Raw genomic sequence first — 19,960 nt, forward strand, 5'->3', positions numbered from 1 at the left:
TTCCCCAGGAAGATTTCAAGAAACTAAATTTCGACGGAGCAGCGAAAGGGAATTCGGCGCTGCAGGATCTGGAAGGGTGTTCGAAGATACCAAGGCAACACCATTCGCCTGTACGCCATGGATTGTGGCATAGCGAGTAATAATGAAGTCGAGCTCTATGCGTTAAAGCGAGGGCTAGAAATCGCGAGAGAAAGGTTTCAGAGAATAGAGGTGGAAGGAGACTCAAGACTAGCAATGGAGATGGTTAAAAAACTCCAACGAGGAACCAGATGGGAGAAGATAAGCCAACGTCTGAAGGACGGCAAGGTTGGTTCAGGAAATAGGAAATCTGCAAGATCCGGAGGGGTGTTCCAAGATTACCAAGGCAACACCATTCGCCTGTACGCCATGGATTGTGGCATAGCGAGTAATAATGAAGTCGAGCTCTATACGTTAAAGCGAGGGCTAGAAATCGCAAGGAGAGAAAGGTTTTAGAGAATAAAGGTGGAAGGAGACTCAAGACTAGCAATAGAGATGGTTAAAAAACTTCAGCAAGGAACAAGATGGGAGAAGATAAGCCAAAGTTGGAGGACGGCAAGGTTGGTTCAGGAAATAGGAAATCTAATACAAAGGATAGATTACATTGTTCCGACACATGTCTGCAGATCGGGAACGTGGCCGCAAACAACATAGCTAACTGGGGAGGAATGAGTAGTCTAGAGGAAATCCTGAGAATAGACAAGGAAAAAGGAGAAAACCGTCGATCGGGGTGCGACGGGCTATGCAAGATAGAGGGTAGAGAGGCCGGATAGATGTCATGGCGAGCCAAGGACAGAGAAGTCGGCCAGATGGCACAGTGGGCAAAGGGAAGAGACGCTGGTCAAGGGCCATGGGACCCGACAAATGGAAGTGGAGGAACGAGCAACTCAGGGCAAGAACAGCTGTCAAGGCGGGCAGAGGAAAGAGAAGTCGGCCAAATGGCATGGCGAGCAGAGGGATGAAGGCTTGGACAGTTGGCACGGGAGCCAGCAAGTGGCGAGAGAGAAACAGGCAACTCACAGCAAGAGCAGTTGGCGGTAGGCAGGGATTAATGAACGGCATTTATGGGAAGGTAAGTGGACTCCCATCCCGAGACCCACACGCGAGAGGAAGGGCAGCGGACAGCGGAGCAGATCATGTGGCGGGCTTCTTAGAAGGGATGCCAGGCAGGTGGACGAGAAAACAAAAAGGAAAGGTGGTAAGGATGAGAAGCATTTGCATGCAGGAAGAAAAGGCAAGACATGCAGCTGGAGGTGGCAAGAGCCGAGTGTTGGGGGACATCGAGCAGCGTTCGGCTTTTGACTGTAAAACCTGGTATGTGCTCCTTGCCTTCACTTGCATTGGTTTGGAAAATATGAATTGGCATCTGCGAAGACTTCAGTTAGAAAGAGGCACTGTAATGAATCCGGAAGATGATTACTGGTTAATAATTATGGTGTTCCCTGTCAATTTAAGAGTTGAGGCCTCCCGGTATCCTTGGGTAATTGGCCTATCAACCTAGGGTGGGATTGACTGGTTAGCCATCCGAGGAGGGGGGGAAGGGACATCTGATTTTCGTCTCAAGGGTAGCTAGGTTCTGGGGCAGAAGGAGAATGCTAGGTCAAATTGATGCTAGCAGCATCATCCTAAGCGGTTTTAACTGCGTCTGTAGGAAAACTTCTTTAGGCAGTTAAGGATGGGTATGTGGATTGAGAGGGAAGGATTCAAGGAAAATTGCGAAAGGCCTGAAGTGATATCTGACCCTGGTGCCTCCTTCAGCCATCAACCTGGCTGCAAATCCTTAGTCCAGTGTCGATTCAAGACCTGGAACAGGCAAGCAGAAGAGGGTGCAGTAACTGGGCCTGAAACCGGGGAAGGGAGAACGTCCAAATTGGGCTTTGGCTCAGCTCCTTTGAGGGGATTCAATGGTGAAGGGTAGGACTTTCGCGGCCCAGGGATAGAACTGTAGTCTGGTGGGAAAGTGAGAAGCATTGTCTTGCCCTCTGGGGTGGCGAAACCCAGGAAAGAAAGAACTCTGGGAAACCGGTTGGTAGGGTCAGGAGCATAGAATGTTGGAGGTGCAGGGTGGTCTTGTGGGAGCCAGACAGAGGGGCAATTCAACTGCTCATGGGAAGCAACCTAGAAGATGGTGTTGTCACTATCCTGCAAAACCTTGAGGGAAGTGTGTGGAACCTGGGTGTCGATGGGGGTAAAAACAGTAAACAGGGCACGGAGCGGATGAAAGAGACTGCTCCTGAGCAGTCTCACCCGGATTTGGGGAAGTATGTTGGGAATCCTGAAAGGATCGAGGCCAATTCTCAGGCCGAGTATCAAAACAAGAATATAAGGAATGATGTCAAAATCAAGACCATTACAGAGCATAAAATATTATGTGTTCACTATGGTAAATTTGATGACGGTTCATAATGTTTTAATTTTGGTTTCTGTTATAGGTAGCTTAAAAACCAATGTGCAGAGGACTCTGATGGCACGACACTCGAACCACGCCAGTGAGTACCAAGCCCCGGTCCAGGTGAGCCGCTTGGACAGGAAAGTAAAAAGCAGCAAGAAGAGTTGGATGGCGAAGGAAGGCAACCAACAGGGAAGGAAAGGAAACAGAAGACTGGGAAAGACAAAAAAAAGATGAAAGGCCTGGACCGACTACAAGCAAAGGACCGAGCAAAAGAGGTAGGAAAACATGGAAGGAAAGTATGCAAAACCTTATCAACGCATACTACATAGGAACCCCAGCCGAGGTGAAAATTGTCATCTCTAAATGGGAAAGAGAACTAAACGCTAACATCGAAAATGAAGAGATTCAGGCAGAGGAATGGGAGACAATAGTCAAAGATCCAGGTAATACCAGAGGTCGCCAAACTTTGTTTCGGCAGACCATCCAATAGTATTGGGTCATGAAAAACATCCTGGCTCGTGCTATGACCACCTATAAGGAAAGAGAAGACCCGAAAGAGGACAAACCAAAAGAGCCAAGTCTGAAAGATCTTCAGAGGGAGATACAATCTGTCCAAATGCAGTTGTATCAAAACAACCTCTGCCTGAATAGGGTCAAACAGAGTCTCCAGAATATGATGCGAAGTGAAGTTCCGGGATCGAGCGCGAAAGCCCCAGCCCCAGTTGATTCTTCAGATGATAAAGTCGCCAATGTAGCATGGATAATTAGAAAAACTTTGTTTACATTTTGGACAGTGTTTGATGCAAATAGGTAGCCAACAGAGCTGGTTTCCTGTGGGCAGGTTGAGGCCACTTGCAGCTTTGTTGAATTCAAACTTATTATTATGAAATATTAATAGAAAAAGGTATCTACCAAGCTTACACAAACAAAAACAAAAACAAAAAAAATCTAAATATTTAAATTTAACTATAAATTTATTTATTGCATTAAAAAATGCATAATATTTCAGTTTTTTATCTAAATTTTAATACATAAATTTGATTTTTTAATTAAAATTTTATTTATTTATTCCTTTCTCCCACAGCAGACTTTTTAGATAAAATCAAAGTTTTTTCAAAATTTGGAACAAAGTGCAGGTATGTAGTGGGTTTCAAAATTTGGTAAAAAAACCGAGGTATGTAGGTGATCTCTGCAACAAAATCAGAGGTAAAAAGATGGAAAAATGGGATCTAAATCGTCTTTTCCATTTACACAAAAAAATGTTGAATCTCATATGCATTCTTCCCAATGTAATTTGGAAATTATTCCAAGAACTAATCACTCCAATCGAAGCAGCAGTAGTTATGCGCGGCTGCAATGGCAAGTCATGATGTTTGCTTGTACTGCAGCTGAAACCCATATACTCAACTCTCGAGAACAGTGCAGCAAGACTGATCCAGAATGGCATACAACCAAAAATGGAATTGAAGGATGCTGCATCAAGCGTACATGCTGCAACAATGTTAGATACACCACTATTTCTCGAAGTCAAATATCCTTTTGTCACTATCAACAAATATGCTATATTTAAAATAGATTTACAGAACATGAATATTCCAACTACATTCTCTACTGAGTCACTGACTACTTACCAAAATTAAAAGCTATATATGTACGTGGTAATCACCTCTTTATTATAAACGAAACAACCATTTTTCCTTGTTAGACCTGTCGCAGCAACCTACTCATGATCTTCAAAAAGACAATGTTTTAAACAAATCCCCTCCTTGGTGATACCTACCCAAAATAGACACTCCACACTTTTCTGAACCCAATGCCATGTACTGATTAGGCACTCCATGCTTTGCTGAACCCAATGCCATATATGGATTATTGGGTAAATACGTAGCAGCAGATGAGAGGCAATATATGATTATTTGTATACATACACTTTTCAATCCTGACCAAAAAGACAGGAATGACTTGCCCGTTGAAAACAAGTTTTAAAGAGCTTGAATTTGTTTTCTCAAGTTCATGAACACCAAAATTTTGACAATACAAAGGCAAGTCCTCCTGCTGCGTATTAATCTATTTAGCTTTCCCAATGCCTCTACCAAAGTCTGGAACCTTCTGCTTCTACCATTGTTTGGAACAAGTAGCAACTAGCCAATTGACTTTTCAGAGTCATCATCCAATTGAGTGTGTACATAGCATAGCCAAGTCTATGAACAGATGATACCATGAGTGCTGTCAGCTAAGATGACAGCGTAAAAAGGTTTGCTCCTCTTGAAGTTATCACTAAGCAAGTGAAACCTGCAAATGTACACAAATGCATGTTGTTACTCTCATACAATCCAGATCTAGCGTGATAATGAACAAATTTTAAATACAAACCAATTTCAGTACCAACTAGTATGAATCTTATTTTCGCAAAGAAAGCTCTCCTTCTTCATCTGCATGCTGAATAAATTCCCCATTTCCGTGGTTGAGACGTGTTGATAGAGAAGGTGACAATGGTGTATACATATCTGCAAATTATTGCAATGCCAAGGAGAACGTTGCTAATCTGGTAGTCATACAGATGCACAATGCTGCCATTCACAATGAAATATCTAAAAGTGAAATACTAAGAACAAAGTAGCATATATAAAAGCAGGCTTAAAACATACTCAGTGAGGGTCCTCTATCATAATCCTTCGTTATGTGCAACAAAACAGTCCCAGAAAGAACAATGACAAAACCACAGATCTCTGACACAATATTGCTTCCACTTTGACCAGCCCAGTCCTGCAAGCAAGGACAAATAATGACACAAAAATATGTAGTGCTCAGGGATAGAAATTGTCAGAAACAACAACTCCTTTTGATATGTTAATTTATTGACCTGAAAATCCATTCAAACAAGTTCAGAATAGATGCATACCCTGAACATAATGACACTTGCAAGGATCGTTAGAGATGTGAACATGACATAGTAAATTGGAGACACTACTGCAGTGTTGAAAGTGTCCAGAGCCTGAATTATAAAAATGAAGTACACATTAAATCACAGCACAGGTCATCAGACAGATTGCAGTTCCAGATTATGACAGAAATAAGGTATTTCAATAACTATGGAAAGTATGAAGAAACGTAGAGTAATGTGCATATTAAAAATAGCAATGTTCCACCAAGACTCCAGTGTGGGGAGATGCACAGGGGGAACGTGTGGGAGTACTCTCAAAGTTTAGGGAAATTTCAGGGGTGCGGGGGGCGTCGGGGTATATATATATATATATATATATATATCAAGTTCATATTCAATAATGAAAGCATAAATAGACTAATAGTAATACATTGATCCACACATAAAATTTAAATTCATAATTGAATTAAATCATGACATACATTGATTCACCCTCATTATTCATTTTGATACATACATCATTCATATGACATAGTCATCATTCATCCATTCCATGAGATTCAATCATAAAATTCAATAATGAAATATTCAAATACATTGATCCATATCATTCATCATTCTATAATCTACATTGATTTAAAAATTAAATTCATCATTCATCATTCTAGAAGAGCTCGATAGCAGGCAAGAGAGTAGAGCTCGATGGTGGCAGGGGAGCACAGCTCGACTGTGGGCAAGAGAGCACAACACGACGGCCGCAAGAGAGCACTCAGCAGAGCTCGACGACAGGGAAGAGAATTTGGGAAATGAATAGGTAAGTTTTAACTTTTTAATTTTTAGTTTTGTTTTATTTTTATTGTATTTTTAAGTTTTTTAATATGTGAATTTTCAAACTTCTTTTATATTAAATGTTATTAGACAAATTCAAGGGGGGATGCCCAAAAGCACCCCTTTTGGGAAGTCGCGTCCCCCACACTGGGGAAACGCACCCCCTGGGTCTCCCCACGACTTCCCAAAAAGGAGTGAGTGGGGAAATGCACCCCCAAATGTCCTCCTGTCCCAGTTGTGTGGGGTGCGTGCACCCGACCCTGGTGGACGCATGACAAAGAATGAAGAGAAATCGTGGAGCAAAGATCGCTCTTCTCAATGTTATGAATCAGTGAAATAAGATTACATTGGACACATTAGCGATAAAGGACTGCAATGAGACTAAACTAAATTGGACTAATTGAAACTGAACTAGGACACTTGGAAGGACGGTTTGACACCTAGCAGGTGGTTGGAATTAGATTCTCCAACACTCCCCCTTAATTACAACCACATAAAAATTCAATTAAGAGTCCTGTTGGTCTATGTCTCAGCTAGGCTTACAATTTAAAAAATTGACTTCAACTAGATTTATTTTTCTTCTTCTCTTCTTCCAAATCCTATAGCCCCTAAATTGTCTCAACTTTTTCTTCTTGTTGTATTCTTCAAACATTTGTTTCTTCATTTGCTAGTGCAGGTCTTTTTAAAAATTCGGCTTGTACGTGTACTGCTGCAACATGTCATTTTCTATAGTGTGCTTCTCATCATCAATATTTTGCTGCAACATAAGTTCATAATACAATTTCATCTCTTCAGGACTCTAATGCATGAAAATTTCATTAAGGTTTTCATCATCCATGTTGTCTTCAAGGTTCATTGTTGCAACCTCTAGGTTGACCTCATCTAGACATGGTGTTGCAAGCCATGCTTCAAGGAAATTTAAATCTTCTTCATAATTGTCCCGTTCACTTACCCATTGGAAATCAATGGTAAGTTTAAAAACATCTGCAAAACCACATTGGTTTTGTTCCTTCTACTCTGCAATGAGAGCTTTCTCCTGTTGCGCTTCCTTCTTTGCTTTTGCTTCTGTCTCTGTTTCTTCGACTTCTTTGCAAATCTGTGCTCTTGCAGACAAGTTGTCTTCCACTTGGTTTTCAGATTCAAATGGGCGTTTCTCACGTAATAACATCATGTCGATTTCATGTTTTTGTTGCATCATCCTCAACCATACATCATGAGGTAACAAGTCTTCATCAAATTTAACATCAACAAATTGAGCTGTTGAATTGACCATAACATTGGTTATTCCAATGGCAGCTTCATTGTCATCGGCAAGCTCTGTCGATGGATTCACCAAATTGTCATCAGCAAGCTCTGTTGTTGGATTCACCAAAGTGTCATCCACTTGTGGTTGTGCACAGTGGGATTCACAAAACTCTTCATTTTCAACTGGATTACTCCCCCTTACAACAAAAATATTCTCAAGGGTATCCCAGGCCTCCTTGGTTGTCTTTGCATCTGCTATGTGGGGTAAAACGTTGTGATCTACATATTATTTTATGCATTTTAATGTGAAGGCATTCTTTTGCCTCTTCACTTCCAAATCTTTCAAAAAAACTTCATACATCTCCCACTGTTGCTTCGACTTTCTTAGCCTCTTGGCTTTTCCCATTTGTTGAGCACACGTTCACTGTAGCTTAACAAGCAAATGTACTTGCAGACATAGCAGTTGTTTGGAACAAAAACATCTTTGTGATAATATCTTTGCTGCTCGACATAAAAAAATGAGTCTACAAATTTTCACAAGCACGCCCCTTTCACAAAAAGCCCTTTTAAGATACCTTGCAAACTCTTTTTCAAATCCTTTGATATATTTTTTTTAAATAACACTCTTTTAAACAAAGCAGCACTTAAAAAAATATCCCCCTTGCACCTTTTACATGAATATTCTCTTTTGAAGACTCCATCAACAAAGCCCTTTGAATGGAAAACAACACTTTAATACGAGGGAAGTCCCTTTTTTTTTTAAATAACATAAGCACTTTTGAAAATCACATAACCCCTCATAAAAACTTTTTAAAGAGTTCATGAAAGTGAAGTTCTTAAATGAATGACATATGCCCACTTAAAATAAACGCCTTTAATAACACAAGGCCTTTTAACAAAAAATTTGAAACGAATTCAAACAAATGATTCGTGACATCTCCATGAGGGTTCTTTTCAACGCACAGAGCCACGAAAAGTCAAAGACATTTTGTTTTTCGTTCTCCTTGTCGTCTAGTGAAAGAGGGTAGTTGGAGGACCTTTCATACCTTAAAAACAAATCGCTCAGAAAAAATTGCTGTCATTTGCGCAGCTCCCAACAAAGGTGCTTTGCGCAATTTTATGCACTTTTTCAATTCAAAGGGTTCGTCAATCCTAAATTTTCCACAATTTCGTAACTTTGTGCCTCTTTTGCGCACTCTTCTTTTTGCTGGGGTGCGAAACTGACGCACTTGGCTCTCTTCACATTCAAACTGCTTTCGCACTTTATCCTCGGACTCCCATCCACGACCTCTGACGACACGCTGCTCTCTCTGGAGTCTTATGCAACCTGACGGTTCTTCTCTCTGTTGCTCTTAAGGAGCCTTATGCAGCCTACGCTCTGATACCATGACAAAGAATGAAGAGAAATCACGGAGCAGAGATTGCTCTTCTCAATATTACGAATCAGTTAAATAAGATTATATTGGAGGCATCAGTAATAAATGACTACAATGAGACTGAACTAAACTGGACTAACTGACATTGAACTAGGACACTTGGATGGACGATTTTTATACCTAGCAGGTGGTTGGAATTAGGTTCTCCAACAATGCGTCCCCGTGGAACACTGAAAAACTGAAACTAAACTAGGACACTTGGATGGACGGTTTTGACACCTAGCAGGTGGTTGGAATTAGATTCTCCAACAACACATCCCCATGGAACACAGAAAAACAGTAAAATTTGAAATTAACTAATATATTCAAAATGGAAAATAGTAAAGATATTAAAGATATCATAATACAAATTACTGAAATTTGCATTGAATCAAGATTCCAAATGGAACATTGTTATATATGTATGATAGAAACCGCTGAAATTTGAGATGAGGATAAAGATTTGAAATTGAACATTAATATTACAACATTACATAATTAAGAGAGACAAAACGATTGCATTATACATCATGTTCTGATAGAAATTTAGAAAAACTAAATTTTTGGGTATGTGATGGTTAGCCTGTCTCCTTGATATGACAAACTAACTTAACATATTAGAACATCGTATGTAATTATGGCCTAAAACAAAGAAAATGTGCATTTCTAAACAAATTTGGCCATATTTTATAGTAATGGTACCTGTTACATATAGCACTTGCAAACAACTTGATATAAAGATGAAGCATATTCATTGGAGGAAACAGGAAATTTAATGTGCTATAAAATTATAAATTGGTCAGAGCAAATTTGATCAATGCCACATGCCATAAACCTTGGTTTGGGTCAAATGTTGGTTTAGATACATAGCTTCCCAATACAATCAAAAGCACCAAAATATCTAGAGGAACTCTAGAAGCAAAACTGTTACACTTTTCAACTCTTTAAAAATAAAGATTGTTTGCCAGAATTGCAACTCTCAATCCCTACAAAACTAAGATCCTTAGCAAAAATCTAAGTTGCACTGAAACGGATACGGGAACGGATACGGATACGGGGTTTGAAACGGATACGACAAATTTTCAAAATATGAGGATACGATACGGCAAGGAAACGGCATGCATATATATATATATATATATATATTTCATATTACCATTCATCTTTTAGAATCTAGAATCTATATCTAAAAATGCATAGTCATCGTCATGAATTCAACATAAACAAATCATCATCATCAATTCAGCATAAACATTGTCATCATCATTAGTGATTATTATAACATTCAACATATTATCATCATCATTAATAATGTAATCAGAAATGCTACGGCCTTTGTGCTTTTGGGTCCAACTCCTTCAAAGAACGTGTCATGCATGGCAGATGATATCTATCTTCCTTGCATGACAATTAAAAGGCCCATGGGATCATTGGGATATTCCATCAAGACCTATTTGAACATTTAAATCTTCTCAATGTCAGCTTGGTCTCATGACTATATGCAGGCAGAAGATTGGCTAGAGAAGATTTGTTATATTGGAGGGATTTCTGAAATCAAGAGCAAAATCAATGACAATTAACAAAACCTTAACCAAAATGAAAATTAATTGCTCAAATAAATCTCTTTACGAAGACATTCATCAAACCCTTTTATTTGCATTGTTGAACATCGATCTTTTTCTTAGTAAGGATCTTTGATAAATATATGGAGTGTCATTGTTTCTAAAGATTTAGAAAAGATTTTATGAGACCGTGTTTATAGTGAGTTTATTTGCAAATCTAATTTCTTCATTTTTATTAATTATTTATGGCTATACAAATTTTCAAGCTTTTTAACATTTTAAGGGTGGATTCTGATCACAATTTTCGTGGATCCGTTTCCGGATTTCCAGAAACGGATCCAAAAAAGTTTAAATCCCTTGAAAACGTATCCAATTCCAAATCTAAAGTTTCCGATTTTTTGAAACGGCACAAAAACGTTTTTACAGTGTTTCGGACAAGAATCGTATCCGTTTATGTATCGGAAACGGGGATCCGCGTTTCCAGAAAATTCTTCAGGAGTTTCCGGTAACTTAGGCAAAAATCCTCGAAGTTCAGGAAGAAGGAGAGCAAGATTCAACAACCAAAAGCAATTGTGTACTGCTAGAAAATACATGTGCCAAATATTAACAAGTACATATGGCAGTTTTGACTCAAGCCCAAAAGCAATGTCTATAAAAATAGTCATATAGGAGCATAGAAAGGAACTTAATAGCGCAACATATTGCTAACATTATTTTTGGTTTGAATGCTTCCCATCACAAGCAGGGAATTCACCTGTAGACTTGTGGAATCAATTCTTGGCTAAGCAGCCATGACTGAGGGAAATCTAATCTGTCACAGGCAACCAAGGATCGCACCTGGCCCCATCCACATGATATGGCTCCACAAAGGTAAATCAGCCTACAAGGGGCAAGCATGTCACTAGCAAGAATCAAACCTGGGTGGGGACAATAAAAACTCCTCACTTTACACCCACGCTAGACAACATTAAAAGCACATTGCCAGTATTAATCATGGAGTCGAATTAAAAACACATATCACATGTCATGCCCACCAAGAATCCTAGAATGCTATTGCTTACTGAACAATTTAAATATTCTAGCCTCACTTAATGTCAGACTTGTAAGGGTGCCTGTGCTGTAGTTCATTACTGCTAAATTTGGTTTGTAATATAACATGGCACAGACAAAATAACAAAAAGATAGAAGGCGATCATAATAGCATCAACATGGAGTGGAAGATCAAAAATCTTAAATATGCAAGGTCGGCTGACAGGAGAATATTAGGCAGTCATTCAATAATGCTCAGCTCTCACCATCTGGCACATCATTCCTTAAATTTTTATAAATCAAAATACTACTTCCAAACTGTGTAACTGTCATAACAATTTATTACATTAACTATCAATAGGTAACCACTCTAGCTGATTGCGATGATTACATCTACTCCTTAATCTTAATTGCATACCTGTCTTCCTCAATTGCAAAGTGTAAAATATCTGCAGTTTGCTCTAATGTATATCCCTGGAGATAACCGGCAGTCACCTACAGTATATGGTGGATGCATGTAGTAGCTACAGGTATCTTGCTCCAGTAGCACTTGGTGGTAGTCAGCGATATACAACAGTACCTTGCTCCAGTTGTACTCAATGGAAGCTGATGGGCACTTCCTACTCCTTGGACCAACATCACCCCCAGGGGTAAGAGTGCTCACTTTGTTGTTCTCAAAGTTTTCTTCACAAGAATTTAAGTTTCTCCTATTTTACTCTGCTTGACATGGGATCATCAACAAGAGCTACATAAACATCATCTGGTTCAGAGTCTGACTCCTCACACTCCTCTGCAACCTTAGTAGTAGTAGTAGTAATGGCAAAACTAGACCTAACAAATGAACGACTTGGTAGAGCTACACGACTAGTGCTTCCCATTGGTTGTTTGCCTTTACTTGATTCAGCTACTGGTTTTGGTTCCACCAGCACTACTAGATCCGCATTGGGATCAACCCATCCAACTCCATGTCATCAACATCAAAATCATGATCAATGTTATCAGAACTGGTGGAACCAACCTGTCCGATCGTTTTTGGCCCAAAATCAGTCTGAAGCAGGCCTTTGAACCGACTGGTTCTATAACAGAACCGGCCGATTTGGAACTGGTTCCGTGTAGTTTGTACCTTCCCAGGTCAGCGTAAAAATTTGCCTATTTTTTTTATTTGGTTGGTCCACTTCTAATTCTCCCCTAGGCCAGCCTAATATTCAAGCCTATGGCCCTACTATTGCTATGCAATTCATGGTAATGTTAAATTCTTAAAGTAAAATTCCATCAATTTACTTAAACTTTTAACATTACCATGTAATGGTTCAACATGTTTGAGAGTGGTTCCAACCTCATTGAATTTCATACGAAAAAAGTAGAATTTTAGATTTCACTCAAAATCCAACAAACTTAACAATTTTTCAGGATTTCAGGGTTGAGGGGATTGCAACGTTTCCATTGGATTGTCATGAACGAGGGTAAAGAACTAGTATTTAATAAAAAGCAACAATCCCTCTATGTACTTTGATGTTAGTGGCATTGGTTGTCGAACTCCTCTATCATGACTCTACTAAAAATGTACCCATCACTCAAACAAAATTTTGACTTGACATGCTACGTTTTTTCTATATTATTTTAATTCTTAGAGGGTTATATTGATGACGAAGATCCCAATATATGGAATTATTTTGATGATATGTAGGCATTTGTTGTAGCATGAATTTTTTTTATGTTAGAAGGCATCTAGAGCCTATTTATTGATGTATTTTCCAATGTTCCACGGGTACTCGTCCCCCACCTGGAAAACGTGTCCCCGCGCTTCCGTGCACTCTGGGGACATGGGAACGTTTCCCCACGTCCCCAAAAAACAGAAACGCGAGGAAACTCAAAGGGGGAACATTTCCTCCCAAAGTAGGAAACATTCACTGTGTTTCCAAAAAACTTTGAGGTCAAATCATATAAAAAAAAGTCAAATCCCTAAAAAAAATTATAAGATATCATAAATATACTATGACTCGATGGGGAGAGATGGGTTTTTCTGCTAATTTCATATTTGAAGGGACCAACAACACAATGGGATGTTGATCCAAAGGATGATGTACAAGTGGATACGGAGGAGGGGCTTGATCAGACACATATGGGGTTGGTTGGTGTGCCACTTAGCATGTTTGAGAATGCAAGTGATTCTGATTCAGATGGTGACATGGTTGATCCTGATTTATTCATGCAGCAACTGGATACAAAGACTAGAGGGGCATTACCTTGAGCAATTATGCTCATTTGTCACTTGATATGTTCTTATGTTATCTACCTTTCTGTTTCAAACTTTGGTTGTAGACTTTAGTTTGTTTTGAATCTTGATATACGATATATTATACTTGACTCTATAAAAATTTGAATCTTGATGTATCAAACTTGACTTTTATTTCAATATTCAGTATTCACAGTTAGAACTTCAATATGGTTTAAACTTTTATTTTCATTGTACAATGTTACAGTTACATGTATGATTGTATCATGCTTTTCGTTTTAAATTTATTTTAGTTATATGATTCATCAATTTATCCTTCATGATAAAGATAGTTCAATTATAAAATTTCAATGATATATTTATAATTTTTTAGTATTTTACTATTTTTGTTGAGGTCCCTTGTGTTAAAGACCCCAACGTCCCCCCATGTTTCCTAAAAATTGGTGGGGATATTTTGCATAGGCTGCTCTTGCGTTTCTCTGCTCCCCCATCCCCACGTCCCAGAAACTTGGTGGAACTATGGTATTTTCGGTTTATAAGCACCCTTACATGCTATATAAATAAGATTTTTTGCTTATTTGTGTATAAATGGTTTGGATTCATATGGATGCACATGAATATATATGTTTATCTTTAAAATTTGAACATTTTATGTGTTTTTGGTAAACCTATTATTTGGTCCCATTTTTTTACCGGTTTCGGTCGGTTCCAACCAATTCCTAGTCCACAAGGTTTTTTGGTTTGGTCACCAGTTCGGTTCTGATAACATTGATCAAGATCAGACTTAGATGACTAAGTCTAGTCCACCAATTATGATGTTGAATCAATATCCTCTAACACAATGGGATCGAGATCAGGTCTTTTATTCATCAATAGTCAAAGATTGTACTACAAGAAGGCGAGATCATTTTACTATTTTTGTTCCAAACATTTTCTATTCTTTTTGTGAATTCGCTCAAAAATAGTGCTCACAACCAAAAGCACTGCAAGTTTGGTTGAGGACTCTAACTACAAAATTTTGCAATTGAGGACATTGATTGCCAAATGACTCCCACCAATGTGTGCAAAGACAGACTATAGTTAGTTCATTGTACAACAATTTAGATTATATGTTTGGCTAAAAGAGCAAGTATTTACAGTTTGAATTATAAACAATAAAACTTAAAAAAAAACGAATTGGAATTGCTTACCTAGTTGATCTACATCTCTTGCCATCTTTGCCAAGTTTTTGCCAAAGGTACTTGAGGCCTTCATGAAAACACAATCTGTTTATGTATTTCCAGGTGCTCAGACTCATTAGGGACCATGCGCTCCAAGCAATCTTACAACCCATATCTGACCTCCCCAATATAATCTTCTCATAGTTGAGCTCTATAATAATACTTTGGGTTCAAGAAATACTCGGTTGCATGTATTGGACGATGGAGTTGATTGTTCCATATATTGTCAATGATCTCCCAAATTGGCCCATATTTACCTATTTTATTTTTGCAAGTTGTCAGTATCTGCTCCTTTGCATGATCCATAACCTCATAGACATAGCCCATGGCCAATTTTTCCTCATCCACCACCCACAACACCTTAACAAGGGGCTCATCGATTTTCACAACCTCCGCAAACTTTTTGCAAAAAGAGTTGTCAAATACTTTTTTTTTGGTTCTTTGCCATCTTGTCTATGAGCCCACCGAGATGAATTCCATTCATCACAAGAAAACATTTTTTGCAAGTTTTGTTGTTGAGAATTGAGAGATTACAACATAAGGAAATGAGGTGCCAATCTCATAATGGCAAACATAACAAGCTCCTTGCCCCCAGTGTTTTTCCTCATTAGGCTCAATACCCATGAGTGGTTGTAGATGTATTTTGTGATGCAATTGGCATGCTCTACGGTGTTCTTTACCCACTCCACTTTGCTTATATACTCAAGCATGAGATCTATGCAATGCATAGTGCATGGGGTCCAAATTATGGTCCTATATATGGACTCTAGCATCTTTCTAGCAAGAACATAGTTTGAGGCATTATTTGTGATGACTTGCATCACATTCTACTCCCCCACTATCCTAATCATCTCATCCAAAAGCTCAAATAGAAGATTTGCATCCTTCACCCCATCAAATGCATCAACTAATTTCAAAAACATGGTTCCTTGAGGACAAGAAACAAGGAAATTAATGATAGTGCAGTTTTTTCCATTAGTCCATCTAACATGATGGAACAACCTATTGTGGTCCATGACTCTCTATACTCAGTGAAATATTCTTCGATGAGAAAAATCTCTTTTTACAAAAGACTTCCCCTCGAGTCATGCATATTAGGGCCTTGGACACCTTTTCTTGTAGATATAATAGATTCCCGCATAGCTTAGCAATAAGGTGAGCGAGTAGCATTAAAGGGGATATCTACTTCAGACCACCATCTAGCAATGAATTAAAAAGAAACTTCTTTGCATCGCTTTTTCCAATGGTTGTCCAAAGTGGGTTGAGTTAGACTTAGTTGGGAGGAAGTGCCATTAGCAGAGGCAATGACAAGGGAAGGTGTGAAATAACTCTTAATGTTCATCATCTTGTTACCTTTAGATTGTTGCCCTTGAATGTAGGAGCCAAGAGCAAAATGAACATAACGAAAGGGGTCATGGACACTAGTGGAAGGGATAGAACAGGAGTCTTGAACCTCAAAATCTTCATAACCACCTGCTCGCATGGCTTGTACAATTTCCTTCTTCCTTGCAATTTCATTTTCGATAGCATTATCCTTAGTCTTAACCTCCTCAAACTTCTCAAGAAATTCTGCACTAATAGGCCCTATTACTTCATTTGGTGCTTTACATGGTTTTACTTGGCCTCTTATCCTAGGCCAAGTGTTGTTTCAACCTATGAGTACCCCCCCTGCCCCACACAAAAGATTTTTGGCAATATTTGCAAATCATTTTGCCATCAATCATATGACAATGAGCCCATGCATTATTCTTGGCTTTTGGGGGCATAGTGGCTGATGAAATGTTTGAAATTTGTGAAGGAAATAAATCTGCAAACAAACAAAAAAACCAAGTAAAATGGAAAACCGAAGATGAATTTGGAAAGAAAAAAATGGGGCAGATTTAGCCTACAAACGGGCTGAAATTTGGAATTTGAAAACTGAAAATTGAAACTTGAAAGAACCAAAAAAAATTAAATACATGGACAGCAATGGATATGGATTTTTTTAAGTGAAAAGCCTTACCTGGAAATGAAAACTAGTTGCCTTAGCCTCCTCTTGAAGATGCCAACTCCACTAGATAGCTCCAAAGAAGCTCCAAGATGACAAACACAGCCCAAACTCTCTGTTGTACATTGCTCTTGCAAAAGCCTGGCACTCTCCAAGCTCACAAAATCTCCAAATGAGATGTGTGAGGCAACTAAAAGGGGAGGCATGGTTTTATTGGCTTGGAGGGGTTGTTTTGGAGAAAAGAAACCCCTAGTTTCCAAAAAAAACACTCGATGCCACCCTAAACTGCCATCTATGGGTTTGCGGCCGCGCACGTGGAAGAGTTTAATGAACCAACTGTGTTATGACAGGACCAGCCAGTTCATATCATTTTATGTCAGTTTGGTACCAAACCAGCGGGTTCCCAAACTGGGGTCATTGGCCAAGTTGACCTTTGAGGCTAATGAACCGGCCAATTTTACCAGGTACTGGTTCAACCCGACAGGGTTTTAAAACCATGGTTTCCATTTCTCATAATTCATCCTACGATAGCCTAGTAATTAATGGAAATCTTAAATTATTGAAGTAAAAGGATGAAAATGAAAGAAAAGGTCGGATTCTTTCATTTTCATCATTTTACTTCAATTTTAACATTACCATTAATTGTTTTAGGATGTTTGAGAGTGGTTTCAACCTCATTGGTTTTGTATGGAGAAGGAAGAATTTTAGATCCCATTCAAATATAGCGGACTTGATAGTTTTTAGGATTTTAAAATTAGCAAGATTGCACCATTTCCACTAGATCCTATCATGTGTGAAGTTATGAAACTAACACTTAATCAAGAGCACCAAGCCGTCTATGTACCTCAATGTTGGTGGCATTGATTATTGAACTCCTCTATCATGACCTTAGTAAAAATGTATCCTTCACTCAAGCAAAATCACTGATGAGGCATGTTAAGCTTTTTCTATCTTATCTAAATGATTAGGGGGTGAGGATCCCAATATAGGCAATAATTTTGTTGTTATGAAGCTGCTTGTTGTAGCATGATATACTGTTGTCTGAATATTTCATTCAAGAGAGATGGTCGAGAATTGGATACTTATGTATGTACATATATGCTTCATTGCATTGTTTCTTGTTCCTTCATCATCTATATGTTTGTTTTCAAGCTTGAATTCGATTTTTTAAGTTTTATATTATGTAGATGATCCATTTTGGATTGTGCATTTACAAGCATCAATTCACATATTACTTTGGATGGAGGTTCAATAGAATGGTAGTTTGCACAGTTTTGTTTGCAAGATTGAATGGAGATTTTAATCAAGGATTAGTTTACTTTCATAGTATCTTTAAATAACTTATTGTCCAGAGTCATAGACAATGGCATGGTTCGTTACCTATTAATAAACCCAATGGAAAAAGGGGTATATTTTGTCAAATGCCAAAAGATAATTATGTGCATATAAGTTTCGTACAAAAAGCTCAATGAAGTATAGCTTGGAGTTAGTGCCATTGTTAGATTTGTTAACCCGAGAACTTGTATTGAAAAGTTTAATAACAACTTCGATAAAGAAAGATGACGTTTGAGCTTGCTTTCAATAATCCACCTTAAATCCATAGGACGACATCCATCTACACTTTTATTTTACTAAGACGACAATGAAAAGAACCTTTGATGCATCACAATAAGATCCTCTAGTTAGCTTTAAATCAATTATAGCCTGGTCAAAATTCACAAATGCCGGAAAGAGGATGTTAGATAACCATTAAGATTTTTGGATTGTATTAAACAATCATACCTAATAAAAGCATTTTCATCATTGTTTATATGAAGTCTATTTAATAATAGAGTGATATAATGCTTAATGAGAATCCTTTGTGTGAATAATCATGGGAGAGTGTAAGGCATTGCATGTTGCAAGTGGAAGATTGACTCAAGAATGTTGAACTTGCGTAAGATTTTTTTCAATCTTCATTTCTCACATGGCAAATACTAGAAACTTGAACGAGAAAGAAGAGAATACATAGTGCTTCACAGAATCAAGCAACAGATCCAAGAACCATGCAGCTACAACCTTGACCAAAAGGGAGTAAGACCAAAAGATAGGAGCGAGGATAGAAGTTGACTGCTACTGGAGAGAAAACTTGCAAAGTCTCCGAAGTGATGAAGGAAGAAGACACAAATTTGCAAAACCACAAACCTCAGCATTGTGAAAGGGACTAGGAAGTGCAAAGTGAGCTAGTCAAGTCACTGTTGTGGCTGCCCAAAGTCATGAGACTTTTGTTTAGAATGTAAAAACAAAGTAACAAAATTGTTTAATAAAAGCTTCACTTGAGTAGACAAGAAATTGTAATAATGAAATATTTGATTAAATATTATCCTCGTAGTCAACATGAGGTTAAAGACAAATGTGTAAGGCTGGAAAGCCCAAGAGTCGAAGATTTTAGGATAGTTGGGAATTGCAGAACTGGAAGCCCATGAGCCATATACAATTTTTATTAGTAGAACCACTGCAATTCATGCAAATGGTTCTCTTCTTAGCAATGTAAACTATCTTTGTATGTTAATAAAAGACGGCATTGGCTATTGTGTTTACTCTTGCAATGTTATCAACGGGTGTAGACTATTATCTTCGGTCTTGGTTTTCTTGATGCTTGTAGGGGTAGACATTGCAATCTGTAGACTATTCCCATGCTTGTAATGGTTGTTCTCAGTGACTTGTTGACTATTCTCAGTTTATCAAAGTCACCTTGGTTTTGCACAAAACTATTCCCCACACAATTTGTGTTAAATCTTTGTTTCATGTCAACCCATTCTTTACAACTCCTAGCTAGGATTTAGATTGGTTGCATTTCTGCATTTGCATTCTTAGCTGCATTTCATTTTAATTCATCCAACCTATATTACAACAACTAGGTCATAACTGGAGGGCTTGCCATTCCAATGGATCAACTAGATCCTTTCGTAGGGTGAGCCTATGAGGTTGACAAGGAGCATTTGCTCATGTCAACAAGTTGATAACACAATCTATGTCCAGCTGCAACCATATTAAAATCTTAGATCAACTATAATATAAAATAAGATTACAAGTTCAGTAATATAGATATTATTGGGTAAAATATAAAATAAAAAGTGCACACCTTGTCCATAGAAACTTGCA

At 38.3% G+C, this 19,960-nt stretch overlaps 1 protein-coding gene across 6 annotated transcripts in view; it reads right to left on the minus strand.

The window, feature by feature from the left end:
• Nucleotides 1–3,793: 3,793 nt before the first annotated feature.
• LOC149228371 (putative magnesium transporter NIPA3) overlaps nucleotides 3,794–19,960 on the minus strand; it is a 52,450-nt gene continuing 36,283 nt past the window's right edge. For 2 of the 6 annotated variants that reach the window (XM_089378166.1, XM_089378163.1), the window contains exons 7-10: nucleotides 5,313–5,405; nucleotides 5,059–5,176; nucleotides 4,796–4,917; nucleotides 4,057–4,702 (exon numbers count right to left, since the gene is read on the minus strand). In XM_089378166.1, coding sequence (XP_089234292.1) covers nucleotides 4,811–4,917; nucleotides 5,059–5,176; nucleotides 5,313–5,405 — 318 coding nt within the window. In that variant the 3' untranslated portion in view covers nucleotides 4,057–4,702; nucleotides 4,796–4,810. Of the gene's footprint in view, nucleotides 3,902–4,056; nucleotides 4,703–4,783; nucleotides 4,918–5,058; nucleotides 5,177–5,312; nucleotides 5,406–19,960 lie in introns of those variants that run through there. The other 4 variants (XR_016247861.1, XR_016247862.1, XM_089378164.1 and 1 more) reach the window with 4 other exon arrangements.

The sequence above is a fragment of the Pinus tabuliformis genome, chromosome J (assembly GCF_031772625.1).
Source record: "Pinus tabuliformis cultivar Carrire ecotype Pingquan chromosome J, CPIR1, whole genome shotgun sequence".
Taxonomy (NCBI): Eukaryota; Viridiplantae; Streptophyta; class Pinopsida; order Pinales; family Pinaceae; genus Pinus; species Pinus tabuliformis.